The 19,505-nt window shown below is 43.7% G+C and overlaps 1 protein-coding gene across 1 annotated transcript in view; it reads right to left on the bottom strand.

The window, feature by feature from the left end:
* The window catches only part of LOC126456003 (uncharacterized), a 122,886-nt gene that overhangs the window by 19,613 nt on the left and 83,768 nt on the right, over positions 1-19,505 (bottom strand). The window contains exon 4 of the mRNA XM_050091759.1: positions 4,110-4,315. Coding sequence (XP_049947716.1) covers positions 4,110-4,315 — 206 coding nt within the window. The remainder of the gene's footprint in view (positions 1-4,109; positions 4,316-19,505) is intronic.

Genomic DNA, 19,505 nt, shown 5'->3' with positions numbered 1-19,505 from the left:
TCGCGACACCACTGGAGGCGGGCTGCACGATGTTGGGGCGTGAGCGGAAGACGGCCTAACGGTGTGTGGGACCGTAGCCCAGCTTCATGGAGACGGTTGCGAATGGTCCCCGCCGATACCCCAGGAGCAACAGTGTCCCTAATTTGCTGGGAAGTGGCGGTGCGGTCCCCTACGGCACTGCGTAGGATCCTACGGTCTTGGCGTGCATCCGTGCGTCGCTGCGGTCCGGTCCCAGGTCGACGGGCACGTGCACCTTCCGCCGACCACTGGCGACAACATCGATGTACTGTGGAGACCTCACGCCCCACGTGTTGAGCAATTCGGCGGTACGTCCACCCGGCCTCCCGCATGCCCACTATACGCCCTCGCTCAAAGTCCGTCAACTGCACATACGGTTCACGTCCACGCTGTCGTGGCATGCTACCAGTGTTAAAGACTGCGATGGAGCTCCGTATGCCACGGCAAACTGGCTGACACTGACGGCGGCGGTGCACAAATGCTGCGCAGCTAGCGCCATTCGACGGCCAACACCGCGGTTCCTGGTGTGTCCGCTGTGCCGTGCGTGTGATCATTGCTTGTACAGCCCTCTCGCAGTGTCCGGAGCAAGTATGGTGGGTCTGACACACCGGTGTCAATGTGTTCTTTTTTCCATTTCCAGGAGTGTATATACTCCGCAAACCACATTATGGAGTGTGGCGGAGATTACTTCAGGTACCACTATCTGTTTGTCACTTCCTGTTCCATTCGGGAATGACGCGTTGGAAAAGTTACTATCGGTAACACTCTGTATTAGCACTACTTTCTTGGATTATCGCGCTGCGGACATTTCGTGAGACGTATGTGAGAGGAAGTGATGTGTTACTCAGTGCCGTAAAATAAAAATGCAATGTTGCTTCCAGCATGCATGCTGATGGTTGTTTGCACTCGCAACTGTGAATACATATCATGTAAAAAGTAAGGAGTCAAAATCCGTTATGTGGCTTCCGCAGATGACCTAAGCACCTTCTCCAAAGACGTACATTCAGCCATAATTCAGATAAATCTCCTGGAAAAACTGCTGAAAGAAAAATCAATGTATACGTACACGTTTACAACCAAAAAGAAGTACATGACTAATGTCTTATATGCCCCGAAATCACTAAAAACAGACTTCAGAAGAATAAAGAAAATTCAGAAGCTCAAAATCTTGGAAAAAGTATACAAATAAATGAGATAATATATAAGATAATGACACCAGAGCCTGATCGACAGTGACTGTGTACGAACTCTCCAATGCTACATACAATAAAAAAAGTCATTTCCCATAAAAACAAAAATCAGGAACTATGCCATTGTAACAAGACATCAAGCACTTTTCGTAGTAGAATGCATTGCTTCACTCAAACTAGAAGAAATGGAGAGGAACTGAGAAGGAGATAAAAATCCTTAAAAATTCTGGGGTCGGAAACAGATGGAAATTGCAAATATAGCGAGTAACAAAGAACGAAACTGAAGAAGATTTTACACAATTCGGAAAAAATTGTCACTTTATGTGGTGATATAAAAAGAAGTGAGGAAAGTAGGCTAACTACACAAATATTTCAATACTTCAACAACAAAAAGAGGAAAAAATAAGTAGATCGAGAAAAGTCAAAAAGACTTAGAAGAAAGAAATATTTCTGAAGAAGATATCTAATACAGAGGAAACTTCATGACCTAAGTTAAGGAAAAGGAAAAAAGAGCGCAAAGGAATCGTAACTGAGGAACACAGGAAACAGCAGTATGAAAGAATGAAAAAAAAATTGGGAAGAAAGGAAAAAGAAACGAGCGGTCTTGGGCGCTGCAGTCATGGACTGTGCGGCTGGTCCCGGCGGAGGTTCGAGTCCTCCCTCGGGTGTGGGTGTGTGTGTTTGTTCTTAGGATAATTTAGGTTAAGTAGTGTGTGAGCTTAGGGACTGATGACCTTAACAGTTAAGTCCCATAAGATTTCACACACATTTGAACCTTTTTTGGAAAAAGAAAGTCTTCCGGAAATAATAAATCATAAGTGACTGTTGCACATTGTCCATAATAGGACGGATACGACGCAAAAGTATTTGGGAGATATTTCGTCACAACTGGAAAGAGTCCTGAGTTTCTGACAAGTTCCACTGAAACTCAGGTGTTACGTGATTATATTAGGATCGACTGAGGTCTGCGCAAAGCAGGTGAGCGCAGAAGTAATTACTGAGATCTCGTTTACAGAGAGAATCAATGATTCAAATTGTTAAAGACAGGCGTTCACAACAACAGCCATACAAACCTGTTGACTTCGAGGTTGTCTCTGTCAGAAAAAGGAGAAAATGTTTACGTTAGACCCAGGAATGGATGTATATCACGATAGACGCCAGAACTGTTATACTTTCACTAGTTTCACTTACTCTGGTGTTATTTGCAGAAGGGTTTTTGGTGTGAACATGGTGGGGTGTAGCTACGCCTATGGGAGGCCATCTTAGGCACCTCTTCTCCGTATTGCAAGTGACTTTTTTTCCGCGTTGTTAGTTTTTATCTGATGACGACGAAAATCGAAACGTCGGGCTGATTGATAAATACACACTAAGAAAAAAAAAAAGACGCACCTCAGAGGAGTTATCCGAACGGGGCGGAAATTGTTAGATACGGTGTACATGTACAGAAAACATTGGATGGTTTATTCAATAGAAAAAGTTCTCGTTGGTCCAACTTTGTTCATTATACAACCAGTTATTCGGCTTGGCATTAATTGATCGAGTTGTTGGACGCTCTCCTGGGGGATACCGTACGAAATTCTATCCAACTGGCACGTTAGATGGTCAAAATCACGAGCTGATTGGAGGGCTCTGCCTATAGTGCTCCAAACGTTTTCAATTTTGGAGATATCCGGCGACCTTGCTGGCCGAGATAGGGTTTGGCAAGCACGAAGATAAGCAGTAGAAACTCTCATCGTGTGTGGGCCAGCATTATCTTGCTGAAAGTCCGCGATGGTTTGCCATGAAGGTAGCGCTTTGCTGTAAGGCTGCCGCCGATAACGACCAAAGGGATCCGACTGCTATGAAAATAAGTGGCACCACAGACCGTCAGTTCTGGTTGTCTGGCCCTATGGCGGGCAACGGTGAGGATGGTATCCCACTGCTGTCCAGGGCGTCTGCAGACACGTCTTCGGCCCGGAATGTCATTGACTGGAGTCGAATTGTCTTCAGTGCTGAGTAGCGGAGACAAGTCTGGAGACGCCCCGAACACTAGGAGGACGCCAATCAGACTGTCGCCCGACATACGGCCTGTCAACTAGCAGTGATGATCTGGGTGCCATTTCATTTCACAGCAGGACCCTTTGATTCCTATCTACAGTACTCTTACAGCACAGCGATACCTAGACCACCATCAATGGCCTGTGTTATTGATTAGTCTTCGTGTTTGCCAAACAATATCGTGGCCAGCAAGCTCGAAAGATCTTTCCCAGTGAGACCATTTAGATCATTATGGTTAGGGCTCTCCAATCAGCTGAGGATTTCAACAATCATCTAACGCGCCACTTGGACAGAATTTGGCACGATAACCTTCAGACGACATCCAGCAACTACATCAACCCGTGCCATCCCGAACCTTGCATAGGGACCAGAGGTGGTCCAACGCGTTATTGCTCAATTTGTGAAGCTCTTTCTCTTGAATAAAACCTCCAAGTTTTCTGAAACTGTAATCATTTGTTTGTCTGTAATTTACATCACATCTAACCATTTCCGTGCCATTCGCATAATTCCTTCCTGATGCGTCGATTTTTTTGTGCTCTGCAAACATTTGACTGCTGTAAGTGCGCAATAACGAAACCAAAGATATAATTTAACCCATCCAGTGGCTGTCATAGATACTGTTACTATTCAGCGCCTGTGTTTGCCGTAGAGCCTGTAGCAACTGAAATAATGGACTCGGGGAATTACTCCACGGGCAGACAGCCCCTGTCGGAGTTGCAAAGACACGTTACACGCTCCGCCAGCGCACAGTCGCCTTCACACTCTCAGCTCCCTTGGCTCGAACGACGCAGGCTCCGGGAATGTCTTGAGAGGACTGTTTGCAGTTGGCAGCAGGGCTGTGCGGTAGTGTTGGACGATACTCGCCTTGCGCTTGACGGTGGCGGTCTTGGTGGGCGCGCAGTGCTCGCCGTCTCCCGGGCAGTCGCAGCCGGCGCAGCGCCTGACGGCCACGCAGCTGGGGAACGTGATGGCGTCGTGCTGCGTCACGTTCAGCGTCACCATGGCGCGCCGCGGCTGGCAGCGCAGGCCCGTCAGGCGCCGGTGCAGCGACACCAGCTGTTCCGGCGACACTGCGGGCACCACACACCGCTTCTGCAGTAATGCTATCGAGTCCGCGCTAGACTGCGTTTACGAGACTACGGTTCTTTATGGCATAAAACACAAATTAAAACTATGATTTTTGAGAAGATTTCTCTAGTTGAAAATGAACATGAACAGTCACTAGAGCAAGAAACTTCTTTTTTATGAGGTTACCAGTTTAGGTCCGTTTTAGACCATCTGCAGACCTCACACCATGATGGTAGACGGTGGCTGCGAACAGAGCAGGGGCGACGACTGCACGAATGCTAGCGTTCGTGGAGTTGTCGCGCCTGCTCCGTTCGCAGCCACCGTCTACCATCATGGTGTGAGGTCTGAAGATGGTCTACAACGGACAGAAACCCGTAACCTCATAAAAAGAAGTTTCTTGTGGTAGTGACTGTTCATGATGGGTTTTAAAAAGTTAAAACAATTAGCTGTGTCGATCACTTTCTTTCTCACGACGCGTTTCGAGGGTTTGCACCCTCATCTTAAGGTACAACAGCGGAATACATTGACCTTTTGTTTGCTGGATGTACCCAGCTGTCTGTTCTGAACATAGTTTCGCTGCAAATCAGGTATAATTTGCACTAGTTATCGTAATATGACACTGTATTTGTAAATTTTTAATAATAGTAAAGCTACTTTCAAGATGTTACAGCTGAAAGAACCACGAGATTTATTATTCATATACATTTTCATCATCATGTGGCACACTAACACGAAACAGAAGCACAAAAAGTCCAGAGATTGTGCACATATAGTAGAAATGAAGCGTCTTCTAAGTCAAAGAGCATTATCAGCTTCCATTGCGAATTGCCCCTAAGAGTCGTCAGGGGCATTTCTTCTGATGTTTCGACATATATTTGCTATTCCGTTTTTGCAGTGTGCAGCTGGAGTCAGCCGAAATAAAAATGGTTCAAATGGCTCTGAGCACTATAGGACTTAACATCTGAGGTCATCAGTCCCCTAGAACCAAGAAGTACTTAAACCTAACTAACCTAAGTACATCACACACATCCATGCCCGAGGCAGGATTTGAACCTGCGACCGTAGCGGTCGCGCGGTTCCGCATTGAAGCGCCTAGAACCGCTCGTCCACAGCGGCCGGCGTCACGTCTTTAATTCGACACTTAGTTCCAGTGTCGACAGTCGGCATAAGTTTGTTCCCTGTTACAAAGAATATTATTTCTAAGGCACTGTTTTACGTGCCCATTCGACAGAGCGATCCAAAATTAGACTAATGTGATAATCGTCTTAGCGTGACAGTTCGGCAGAGACAGTCAGAATAATCAGTACTCCAGTAGCGATTGAGCAGCACCATTGCACGCCGGTATCAATCAGCGCGTGCCAGGACGGTGCTGCCGCTGCTTAGACTGCTATTTATTCTTACATCCGATGTTCATCGATGAAATGAATAGCGGACAAGACCAATTGTGAACCACTCTCTTGAATGGGTAACTAAAATCCTCTTTGAAAATATTACGTTTGAAACGGGAAACAAATCAGCATTTTCCGTCGACACTGGGAGTCGTATGACAGACGTGACTAACAGTATTTGTTTGGGGCCACTCCAGGTACACATTCAGAAAACGAAATTACAAATACCGGGTGATCAAAAAGTCAGTATAAATTTGAAAACTAAATAAACCACGGAATAATGTAGATAGAGAGGTAAAAATTGACACACATGTTTGGAATAACATGGGGTTTTATTAGAACAAAAAAAAAAAAAAAAGTTCACAAAATGTCCGACAGATGGCGCTGGACAGCAAAACGTCAGTGACTGCGCATAACAATCGTGTACAAAAGGAGGTGTAATGAGAGAGAGAATCAGATGCGCCAGCAGTCGCAGCATGTTGACGTTATCTGAAAAGGCGCTGTTAGTGATGCTGTATTATCAGACGCGTGAAAGATCTCTTGCGCGCGTCGTTTGGTGATGATCGTGTGCTCAGCCGCCACTTACGTCATGCTTGGCCACCCAGGTCCCAGACCTCAGTCCGTGCGATGATTGGCTTTGGGGTTACCTGAAATCGCAAGAGTATCGTGATCGACCGACATTTCTAGGGATGCTGAAAGACAACATCCGATGCCAATGCCTCACCATAACTCCGGACATGCTTTACAGCGTTGTTCACAACATTATTCCTCGACTACAGCTATTGTTGAGGAATGATGGTGGACATATTGAGCATTTCCTGTAAAGAACATCATCTTTGCTTTGTCTTACTTTGTTATGCTAATTATTGCTATTCTGATCAGATGAAGTGCCATCTGTCGGACATTTTTTGAACTTTGGTATTTTTTTTGTTCTAATAAAACCCCATGTCATTCCAAGCATGTGTGTCAATTGGTACCTCTCTATCTACATTACTCCGTGATTTATTCAGTTTTCAAATTTATACTGACTTTTTGATCACCCGGTATCTGCCGAATCGCCAGAGAAAACGCGCCTGACAGCTCTTAGGTGGAACACTCTGTGTGTACAGGGTGTTGCAGGCATAGGTACAGATATTCTGATAATTGGTACCATAATGTGTACCAACTCGCGTGTGTTAGTTGTTTCTTCTCAACGTTTAATGGTCTTTCACACAAACAGATCACATAATGTACTACCTGATGTTTTCTGCACGCTTGTAACTCCACAGCGAAGTATGCGCTTGTCAGTAAAGACAATACATTCTGCGTCGATGCGTCCACACTTCAGTGCCTAACCTTCTGCCCAATGGACATTAGGCAATGCATACTTGGAGGTACTAACCGACCTAAAAACATAATATTCCTAAGAGCTATCAAATGAAGTAAGTAGTGATATAATGTTGTTCAAAACAATGTCCTCAGTCATCAACAGAAATGTCTTCCCTTATACACCTAATACCCTGCGTGTGTAGCGGGAACTAGAACTCCACCGACAAATTTCCAGTCACTGTTCAGAGAAATCTTCTAAGTATATTGATACGAGGGACCCACGGAATCCGCGTATCATTACAGAGTAATTAAGCAATTATGATTTATTTGGTTTGCTTCTGTGAAAATATCTTCACACCATCAAAGTGATTCTAACATATAAAAACCAAAACGTACAACATACAATACAACACATAGGGTAATTCAACAGTCCTCAGACGAAACACTGTATTGTGATGGGGTGGCCCGTGATGCGGGAGCAGATCAGCAAAGTATCGTTATGCTTGTCTTCCATTACATCCAATGAACGCATACATGAGGTGCATATTGGCCAACGCTTCATCAGCAAATCTGTCCATAGATATACTGTCCACATTTCGCAGTGTTTTGCACTATTTTCAGTGCAATACACATACAGAACTAATTGGGACAAGAAACCTTATTTGGTAATGTACTGATTGGTGATCTGGGAGTTGTTTTCAAGATTTAGATCAATAAGAACCAAATGACAATACAAGTTGATGTCTATCGTCTAATATATTTGGGAAGATTCCAAAAACAGTCCATTGACACTGTCACAGCTTTGTCATTGAAGATGTTTAAAACACCTTTTCTGTTTGCGGATAAAAATTTCAAGTTCTTCATAGAGGTTCAATTTCTGACCTTTTTTGTTTGGTTTATGAATTTTTATTAGTTTTATCTGTGTTGTCAAGAGCATATCCAGCGTCGTTAATGTGCCTAGCTATGCCAGATTTAGCAATGGGCATCAACATGATTTTTATTCTAGAGTTATAAGTGGAACTGACATTACATTTGATGATAAAGAATTACGCTTACCGCAGAAAGGCATTACTTAGGAAAGCCACTTAAGAACACATACATTAAGGATATAATAAGAGCCACAAATAATGCAGCAGATGCCGGTAAGGTTAGGAACAACACGTCAAGGAAGTCCACTGACAACGCAAGTCTCAATTGCAATACACTCGTTATTGTAGTATCTATTCAGTCTAACAAGGAAACATCACCAACTTGACCTCATATTTTAAGGAGAAAGAAAGCAATCTAGCAAGACATCAGTCCCAGAAATCGATCTCACGCGGAAATTTGAGCCATAATTCTGATAGTAAGCAGTCATGATCTTCCGAAAGTACAGCTTTTAAACTTCCGTATGCCCCGTTTGTCACTCACTTCATCTCACTTCATCTGCCTCATACCCAAACGCGGGTGACGACCAGAGCTCCACTATTACAGAGATGTCGAAAACTAGAGAATGGGAGAAGGGAAAGTGGACATATCTGCCCAACGTATTTTGATATCTTGTACGAGAACACATGTTATTTTGCGAAAAATATTAAATAATATGAGCACTTAGTATGTCAACAATACGCTCTTATCAGTTCAATGTTAATTATGAGAATTCTCGTAATGACACACTGGATTTATACAGGGTGTTATAAAAAGGTACGGCCAAACTTTCAGGAAACATTCCCCACACACAAATAAAGAAAAGATGTTATGTTGACATGTGTCCGGAAACGCTTAGTTTCCATGTTAGAGTTCATTTTAGTTTGTTCTTCCACCTACGCTCAATGGAGCACGTTATCATGATTTCATACGGGAAACTCTGCCTGTGGTGCTAGAACATGTGCCTTTACAAGTATGACACAGCATGTGGTTCATGCACGATGGAGCTCCTGCACATTTCAGTCGAAGTGTTCGTACGCTTCTCAACAACAGATTCGGTGACCGATGGATTGGTAGAGGCGGACCAATTCCATCGCCTCCACGCTCTCCTGACCTCAACCCTCTTGACTTTCATTAATGGGGGCATTTGAAAGCTCTTGTCTACGCAACCCCGGTACCAATGTAGAGACTCTTCGTGCTCGTATTGTGGACGACTGTGATACAATACGCCATTCTCCAGGGCTGCATCAGCGCATCAGGGATTCCATGCGATGGAGGGTGGATGCATGTATCCTCGATAACGGAGGACATTTTGAACATTTCCTGTAACAAAGTGTTTGACGTCACGCTGGGACGTTCTGTTGCTGTGTGTTTCCATTCCATGATTAATGTGATTTGAAGAGAAGTAATAAAATGAGCTCTAACATGGAAAGTAAGCGTTTCCGGACACATGCCCACATAACATATTTTCTGTCTTTGTGTGTGAGGAATGTTTCCTGAAAGTTTGGCCGTACCTTTTTGTAACACCCTGTGTACATGCCTCAAAGTTAAAATGAATGGACCTAAGCAACTGATCAATTATTATTCCTATTTTATATACATGTCTCAAAGTCAAAATGAATGAACCTAAGCAGCTGAAGAATTATTACAAAATCAAGTTAACGATTTTCGGTTTACAGTTTAATCATACCAATCACGTTAAAGAATAGTGCATCCTGTGCAAATGTTCTTCACTTTAACAGTTCCAGCTTTAAAAGTCAAAGAATACAACGCACGACAGCGATGTTAATAATTAAATAGCGCTACTCTACGTGTTTAATGACACACACATTCGTTTACCTCTATTTGTGTATGGCAACATAAAATTGTTCAAAGTAGAGGAATCCCAGGTACCAGCTGCAGGTGAGAAAAAGTGCACTTCGCCATAATGAAAAGAGTATGTTACCAATTTCAAAACAGTATTTGACAGACGTCTTACTCACTCCACTGTACAGTACTTCGTGCTCGGAAAGTCAGTTAATGCAGTGGGGCAGAGCGAGTGACAGACAAACGGTGCGCGCGAATAAAGTTTAAAAGCTCTACTTTCTGAAGATCATAAATGCGTGCTCTCAGAACTACGGCACAAAGTTCCGAGCGGGATCGATTGCTGGGGCTCAAATCTTGCTATTGTTTTTTTTTTTTCCTTAAAATACACTCCTGGAAATGGAAAAAAGAACACATTGACACCGGTGTGTCAGACCCACCATACTTACTCCGGACACTTCGAGAGGGATGTACAAGCAATGATCACACGCACGGCACAGCGGACACACCAGGAACCGCGGTGTTGGCCGTCGAATGGCGCTAGCTGCGCAGCATTTGTGCACCGCCGCCGTCACTGTCAGCCAGTTTGCCGTGGCATACGGAGCTCCATCGCAGTCTTTAACACTGGTAGCATGCCGCGACAGCGTGGACGTGAACCGTATGTGCAGTTGACGGACTTTGAGCGAGGGCGTATAGTGGGCATGCAGGAGGCCGGGTGGACGTACCGCCGAATTGCTCAACACGTGGGGCGTGAGGTCTCCACAGTACATCGATGTTGTCGCCAGTGGTCGGCGGAAGGTGCACGTGCCCGTCGACCTGGGACCGGACCGCAGCGACGCACGGATGCACGCCAAGACCGTAGGATCCTACGCAGTGCCGTAGGGGACCGCACCGCCACTTCCCAGCAAATTAGGGACACTGTTGCTCCTGGGGTATCGGCGAGGACCATTCGCAACCGTCTCCATGAAGCTGGACTACGGTCCCGCACACCGTTAGGCCGTCTTCCGCTCACGACCCAACATCGTGCAGCCCGCCTCCAGTGGTGTCGCGACAGGCGTGAATGGAGGGACGAATGGAGACGTGTCGTCTTCAGCGATGAGAGTCGCTTCTGCCTTGGTGCCAATGATGGTCGTATGCGTGTTTGGCGCCGTGCAGGTGAGCGCCACAATCAGGACTGCATACGACCTAGGCACACAGGGCCAACACCCGGCATCATGGTGTGGGGAGCGATCTCCTACACTGGCCGTACACCACTGGTGATCGTCGAGGGGACACTGAATAGTGCACGGTACATCCAAACCGTCATCGAACCCATCGTTCTACCATTCCTAGACCGGCAAGGGAACTTGCTGTTCCAACAGGACAATGCACGTCCGCATGTATCCCGTGCCACCCAACGTGCTCTAGAAGGTGTAAGTCAACTACCCTGGCCAGCAAGATCTCCGGATATGTCCCCCATTGAGCATGTTTGGGACTGGATGAAGCGTCGTCTCACGCGGTCTGCACGTCCAGCACGAACGCTGGTCCAACTGAGGCGCCAGGTGGAAATGGCATGGCAAGCCGTTCCACAGGACTACATCCAGCATCTGTACGATCGTCTCCATGGGAGAATAGCAGCCTGCATTGCTGCGAAAGGTGGATATACACTGTACTAGTGCCGACATTGTGCATGCTCTGTTGCCTGTGTCTATGTGCCTGTGGTTCTGTCAGTGTGATCATGTGATGTATCTGACCCCAGGAATGTGACAATAAAGTTTCCCCTTCCTGGGACAATGAATTCACGGTGTTCTTATTTCAATTTCCAGGAGTGTATAAGGTCAAGTTGGTGATGTTTCCTTGTAAGACTTGCGAAACTGCCACGTGGCAACATGTATCTCACATTTGTCTATAGCGAACAAACTTACTGTCTAGTGTATCTGTTTCAATTTTACCCAATAACAAAAATTAACAGCGCACATATGTGCTAAAAACATTCCGTTACATGTGTGATTGTGGTTGTTGAATGTAGCAATAAATAAATAAATTAACAACAAATAGGTGTCATGTGTAAGTTTACCAGTGTGTTTAGAGGAAGGTACAGGCAGTGGTAAATATTTGAGTTGATTAAAAACTTCACAAAGTTTCTAATATAACGAATACCGGCAAGATCATCAGTATGGAGCCCATAGTGGTATGACTCGGCCGTAAACTAACATTTTCTGTATCACAGTGGGATCTCCCTGTTCTGTCCCTGTGTTCGTGACGTCCCGTGGGCTACCGGTCACTCGTCATAGGCTCAGTATTCGGCAGACTCCAGTTCGGCTCCACAGTCCGACGAACCAGCCGGACTGCCCTGCGCGCGACTCCAATCATGAGACACGGGCGAAGGTCTGTGTGCGTCAAGAAAGTCCTTGCTATATAAGGTGTCCCCCATAAGACTCGCCAGACGCCATGCCCATGATACTGCTCCCGTACTTCGATTAAAATTATTTTGTGATTCACGATTAAGCAAAGTTAGATTGGACTGTGAAAAAAATTGGACTGTGTAAAAATTGGGATTTTGTACGGGCGCTGATGACCGCGCAGTTGAGCGCCCCACAAACCAAACATCACCATCATCATCATCATCATCACGATTAAGCAAGTCGTGCAGTAGGAAACAGCCAGCAGCCACTAGTACAGCGGTTTTTTAGACCAGTTCCCCTGAGTGCAATCAGACATTACAGACAGGAACAAGTGCCCTCGTCCACCCTGCCATCTGTTGGCCCCCTCCCCCCCCCCCCCCTCCCCGTCATATTAACACCAACTTTAGCATCTAACTAAACTGTAGAATGAAGGACTTTTCTCGGAACACTTTTATTCTTAAAATGATGAAAGATGAATGATACTTAGGTTGCGTGCGTGTGCGTGTGCGCTCGCGCGTGTGTGTGTTAGAATCAATGACAAAGAAATTCGTGGTGCATCGCAAGTGGTACTCACAACTACTTCCCAGAAAGGAAAGCTAACTGCCCACAGTGAGGCTACACACTTGTTACAAAACCTGCTTTCCCTGCATTACTGCTCTCCATTACGGAACTTGCTCGACCTGCACTCTGCATTCCCATTTAAAATCAAACACGTTCAGACGTATGCTCTATACTTACTGTTCGTAAATCACTTCATTGTTGCACTTCTTAGTTCTGAACTCGCAGAAACTTCAGGCAGTTAATGCTTTCTGTCTCACCAGTCTAATAATAATAATTGTTTCATTATTATAATAAACTGTGTACAGCATAATAGTAACCCTCATGTAGTTAGGCTGCGTCGTGCTGTCAATTAATTCGTTTATCTGTTTCGAAGGGGGAAATGAAAAAATTTCCGGGCTGCTGCAGGTACTATCTACAATTTTAAGAAGACATTTTCTTGAGATATGTATAAACTGTTACGTATATGTCTCACGTTTATCATCAGCGATATACGGGATAAAGCACGACATATGTGTATAGTGGGTGCACTGCGTGAGGAACCTGTAACCTCCACCGCATTAATGCTGCTAACTGAGAAAAAAGTAATTATTGATAAATGATGTAATCAGTATTAGATTCTTACAAAACTGTGATAATAGCGATCATCTTTTGAAAATAATTTGGTTTCGTGACTGAAACACAATCGAACGGTTTAGTCTTTACACCTCAGGAAATTTCATTTACCTCCAGGTTGGGAACCACTACAATAGTAGTTCGTTCTCGAGAGCCACGAGTTCGCCGCGATACCTATTCCGTGGGTACCTGGAGATCCTCGTAAAGAATGGCTGGCTGAACCCTTGCAATGCTGCCCCCGCCACTGCAAAGTTCAAAGTTATTTTATTCCAGCTCTGAAAACATTAACAATTTTTTTCTGTGATGCGTAGATGGAGTCAACGCAGACAATGCCTACTCAGTGACTGTTTCATGCAATGCTCAAAGTTCTTCTACGAGTTTATCTTGGACAAAAAGCCTTAAAATTTTAATTTCATACTTTCAGTCGATGGAGAAAATACAAATCTGGCTGGCCAGACAGTCAGTTCAGTAACTAAGAGATAATCTCCACTCCTTCCAATCTGAATATGTAAGAGCAGTCCTAATACGGTTTAAATTCAAAGAAATAGTATCAACGCCTATTGAGAGACAAAAATGGTTCAAATGGCTCTGAGCACTATGGGACTCAACTGCTGAGGTCATTAGTCCCCTAGAACTTAGAACTAGTTAAACCTAACTAACCTAAGGACATCACAAACATCCATGCCCGAGGCAGGATTCGAACCTGCGACCGTAGCGGTCTTGCGGTTCCAGACTGCAGTTCCTTTAACCGCACGGCCACTTCGGCCGGCTATTGAGAGACATATACAATATAAATGAATAAGAGATGGCACTGATCCTCCATGGTACACTAAACATGTCAGCACATTGTTGCACGCAACAAGAAAAGCGCGCCAAATTTAAAAGCACGAAAGCCCTCAAGATTGGAGAAGTTTTACAGAAGCTCGAAATGTAGCGCGAACTTCAGTGCGAGATGATTTTAATACTTTCCACAACCAAGCTGCCTCGAAATCTGGCAGAAAATCCAAAGAGATTTTGGTCCTATGTTACGTACACCAGCGGAAAGCCACAATCAATATCTTCACTGCGCGACAGCAATGGCGATGTTACTGATGACAGTGCCACTAAAGGCCGGCCGCGGTGGCCGAACGGTTCTAGGCGCTCAGTCCGGAACCGCGCGACTGCTACGGTCGCAGGTTCGAATCCTGCCTTGGGCACGGATGTATGTGATGTCCTTAGGTTGGTTAGGTTTAAATAGTTCTAAGTTCTAGGGGACTGATGACCACAGATGTTAAGCCCCATAGTGCTCAAAGCCATTTGAACCATTTGAAGTGCCACTAAAGCAGAGATTCTAAATACGGTTTACTGAAATTCTTTCACCCAAAGAAGACGAAGTAAATATTCCAGAATTCGAACAAAGAACAACTGCCAACTAGAGTAATTTTCAAGTAGATATCCTCAGTGTAGCAAAGCATCTTAAATCACTTAATAAAGGCAAAGCCACCGGTCCTGACTGTTTACCAGTCAGGTTCCTCTCAAAGTTTGCTGATACGAAAGCTCCGTATATCTCATATACAACCGAACCCGACCTAAAGACTGAACAGTTGCACAAGGCACACCAATACCGAAAAAAGGAAATACTAACATCGATTTGCAGTATGACTTTGGAATATATACTGTGCTCGAACACTATGAGTTATCTCGAAGATACGTGCTCAACCGTATTCAGAAAGTATCGTTCTTGTGGAACACAGCTAACTCTTTGTTCTCACGAACTGATGAGTGCTACCGACAGGGGATGTAAAATTGATTCCATAGTTTTAGATTTCCAGAAGGCTTTTGACACCATACCTCACAAGAGACTTGTAACTTAATTTGCTTTTCTATGGAGCATCGTTTCAGTTGTGTGACTGGATTCGTGATTTCCTACCAGAAAGGTCACAATTCATACCATCTGACGGACAGTCATCGACTAAAACTAAGTAATATCTGGCGTTCCCCAAGAAAGTGTTGTAGGCCGTCTGCAGTTCCTGACCCACATAAACGATTTAGGAGACAATCTGAGTAGCACTGACTGTAAAACCTGGATGTGTAAATAACTGAATTACAGTCTGTGGAAGGCACACGAGCTACTGAGCGGGGTTAAGGACAATATGGAGGACCTGTGAACAGTCTTTAGAATCAGGCTGGATTCCATTGGAACTGTTGTGCACAGCGACTGTGTTGTAATTAAAATAGGAAGGAAATCAGCAATCAGTTGTGATTCAATTTATAATTTATTGCTGATCTAGATTTCAGCTATAGTGTAGCTATTATCAGTCCCAGATATGTAAGAAATACAAAGGAATGGCATCAAAGTAGATCTATGTCACAGTTGCGCAGAACTGGAGACTCCATAGTAAGTAACATTCCTTATGAAGTGAGTCATATAGCCTCAACAGGCTTTTAAATTCACAAACATTTCTTGAATACAACTAAGTCTGCTGTCTACAGACCTATACAACCAGCCACAGTATACGACATAGAGGATGAAGAACGTTCGCTATGCCAATTACATCTGTTTAGGACTAACAGTTCAAACAAATTTGGTATTAAAATAAAAGTAGACAAATAACAGTTATAGTAGAATACAAGTTTTGCGTTAAACAGATGGCACGCTAACGTAAGACCGAGATAAATACGTACTGGAACAACCCAGTCATCCTCATGTGAAATATGGGGCTTAAAACTATGGTTAAAGCTATTTTATAAACTTTTACTTGAAACCTTGGTGTAAGCAAATCACAATTATTATTTTTATTCTTAATTTATTTTACAATGTCTCGTATGAAACACCAAAAACGTGCTAACACTCTACATAATACAGTCATGTGAACTATGTGCTATGGCCGTTAAGAGAAAGTAAAGTAAATAAAGCTCACTATAAAATGTTACTGACAATTCAGCTAACTATATAATGGCCTGGTTTATACACCCCCTCAAAACATCAAGAAACATTTTGTGCTATATTTGGAGGCATGGAGCACATGAAGAAGTTGGTGGTACGAATAGTAAGATTTCAGAAGTCGCTTACATTATTACACAATCAGCTGCAACAGTTTTCGATGGAAATGAACGAAGACCTTAGAGATTTTATGTATTACTGCGGAGTATGTTGGTTAAGTGACGGTGCATGCATGGGAAGATTTCTCGATTTATAACTCGCTATTGTTGCTTTTATGACGAAAATGGAGTGCAAGAAATTAGACCATCCGGAATGGACTGCAGACCTTGCATCTTAAGTGGACTTAACTGCCCACTGCCTGCAGTAAGACATTGCAAGGTGAGGAACAACTTATTTCTGATTTGATGTGGATGCATTAAAAAAATCACATTGTAAAAGAGACAAATTTTGACAAACACAGTCCAGTTCCCTAAGTTCACTGATGTTAAACAAATTGCGAGGTCTGAAGAATTTATTGTGGCCTAGGCAGAAGTATAGGGGCAGTTTCCGAAAACGTTTCTGAGACATTGTCAATCTCACATCTGTTTTAGAGCTGATTTCGAGACCGTTTGTCGTTTCGGTCGAAAAGACTTCCGTGCACGTCCAGATGTAACTGATCGATCTGCAGTGTGAGTCCCGTTTTAAAGACGAATCTTTCTGCGTTAAAACTAATGTTGTACGCCATTTTCTTCAGGTAGAGTATCCATGTCTCCATAACGAGGCTGCAAAAGTGTTACCGTATTTTGATCAACACATGTCTGTGAGAGAACTTTGTTTCGGTTACGAAACTAAATAAGTAACGATTATGCGGGAACCTGAGTGCGAAAATCAGTGAAATCGTCAGCGTCTATCTGTAAGCCAACATTTTGTACCACATATTATGTATTCACAGCACCAAAAATAAACAGTTAATACTGAAAATTTATTTCAGTTGTGATATCTGTTGTTGAGAAAGATGAAATACGAAATTAAGTCGCATGCAGTGCGACATCATTTCCATCTAATTACGGCGGGATCGCAGTTTGCCCCTCATCCCTCTCCTCCCTCTCAGATAGCGTGGGGTGATGGTGGGGGAAATGTGCGGTCAGACTGAGGACTACGGAATTCTTGGCCGTCCCCAGTAAACTATAATGTTAACACGATATTTTACTAGATGCACCTAGTGAACCGTAGTAGCTTCCATTTATATAAATTATCTCCAATTTTATTGAATTTAATTACATAAAGTATAAAAAAAAATCATTTATTCTGAAGGTTGTATACATGGAAGAAGCCTGGAGATACTGACAGATTTCAGACAGATTATATAATAGTAAGACAGAGATTGAGGAACCAGGTTTTAAATCGTAAGACATTTCCAGGGGCAAAAAATGGTTCAAATGGCTCTGAGCACTATGGGACTCAACTGCTGAGGTCATTAGTCCCCTAGAACTTAGAAGTAGTTAAACCTAACTAACCTAAGGACATCACACACATCCATGCGCGAGGCAGGATTCGAACCTGCGACCGTAGCGGTCTCGCGGTTCCAGACTGCAGCGCCAGAACCGCGCGGCCACTTCGGCCGGCTTTCCAGGGGCAGATGTGGACTCTGACCACAATCTATTGGTTATGAACTGTAGATTAAAACTGAAGATACTGCAAAAAGGTGGAAATTTAAGGAGATGGGATCTGGATAAACTGACTAAACCAGAGGTTGTACAGAGTTTCAGGGAGAGCGTAAGGGAACAAATGGCAGGAATGGGGGAAAGAAATACAATAGAAGAAGAATGGGTAGCTTTGAGCGATAAAGTAGTGAAGGTAGCAGAGGATCAAGTTGGTAAAAAGACGAGGGCTAGTAGAAATCCTTGGGTAACAGAAGAAATATTGAATTTAATTGATGAAAGGAGAAAATATAAAAATGCAATAAATGAAGCAGGCAAAAAGGAATACAAACGTCTCAAAAATGAGATCGACAGGAAGTGCAAAATGGCTAAGCAGGCATCGCTAGAGGACAAATGTAAGGGTGTAGAGTCTTATCTCATTAGGGGTAAGATAGATACTGCCTACAGGAAAATTAAAGAGACCTTTGGAGATAAGAGAACCACTTGCATGAACATCAAGAGCTCAGATGGAAACCCAGTTCTAAGCAAAGAAGGGAAAGCAGAAAGGTGGAAGGAGTATATAGAGGGTCTATACAAGGGCGATGTACTTGAGGACAATATTATGGAAATGGAAGAGGATGTAGATGAAGATGAAATGGGAGATATGATACTGCGTGAAGAGTTTGACAGAGCACTGAAAGACCTGAATCGAAACAAGGCCCCGGGAGTAGACAGCATTCCATTAGAACTACTGACGGCCTTGGGAGAGCCGGTCCTGACAAAACTTTACCATCTGGTGAGCAAGATGTATGAGACAGGCGAAATACCCTCAGACTTCATGAAGAATATAATAATTCCAATCCCAAAGAAAGCAGGTGTTGACAGATGTGAAAATTACCGAACTAGAAGTTTAATAAGCCACAGCTGCAAAATACTAACGAGAATTTTTTACAGACGAATGGAAAAACTGGTAGAAGCCGACCTCGGGCAAGATCAGTTTGGATTCCGTAGAAATGTTGGAACACGTGAGGCAATACTGACCTTACGACTTATCGTAGAAGAAAGATTAAGGAAAGGCAAACCTACGTTTCTAGCATTTGTAGACTTAGAGAAAGCTTTTGACAATGTTGACTGGAATACTCTCTTTCAAATTCTAAAGGTGGTAGGGGTAAAATATAGGGAGCGAAAGGCTATTTACAATTTGTATAGAAACCAAATGGCAGTTATAAGAGTTGAGAGGCATGAAACGGAAGCAGTGGTTGGGAATTGAGTGAGACAGGGTTGTAGCCTGTCCCCGATGTTATTCAATCTGTATATTGAGCAAGCAGTGAAGGAAACAAAAGAAAAATTCGGAGCAGGTACTAAAATCCATGGAGAAGAAATAAAAACTTTGAGGTTCGCTGATGACATTGTAATTCTGTCAGAGACAGCAAAGGACTTGGAAGAGCAGTTGAATGGAATGGATAGTGTCTTGAAAGGAGGATATTAGATGAACATCAGCAAAAGCAAAACGAGGATAATGGAATGTAGTCGAATTAAGTCGGGTGATGCTGAGGGAATTAGATTAGGAAATGAGACACTTACAGTAGTAAAGGAGTTTTGCTATTTGGGGAGCAAAATAACTGATGATGGTCGAAGTAGAGAGGATATAAAATGTAGACTGGCAATGGGAAGGAAAGCGTTTCTGA

The sequence above is a fragment of the Schistocerca serialis genome, chromosome 2 (assembly GCF_023864345.2).
Source record: "Schistocerca serialis cubense isolate TAMUIC-IGC-003099 chromosome 2, iqSchSeri2.2, whole genome shotgun sequence".
Classification (NCBI taxonomy): domain Eukaryota; kingdom Metazoa; phylum Arthropoda; class Insecta; order Orthoptera; family Acrididae; genus Schistocerca; species Schistocerca serialis.
Note: the sequence above shows the minus strand (reverse complement) of the source record. Positions and strands in the feature narration are given on the sequence as shown.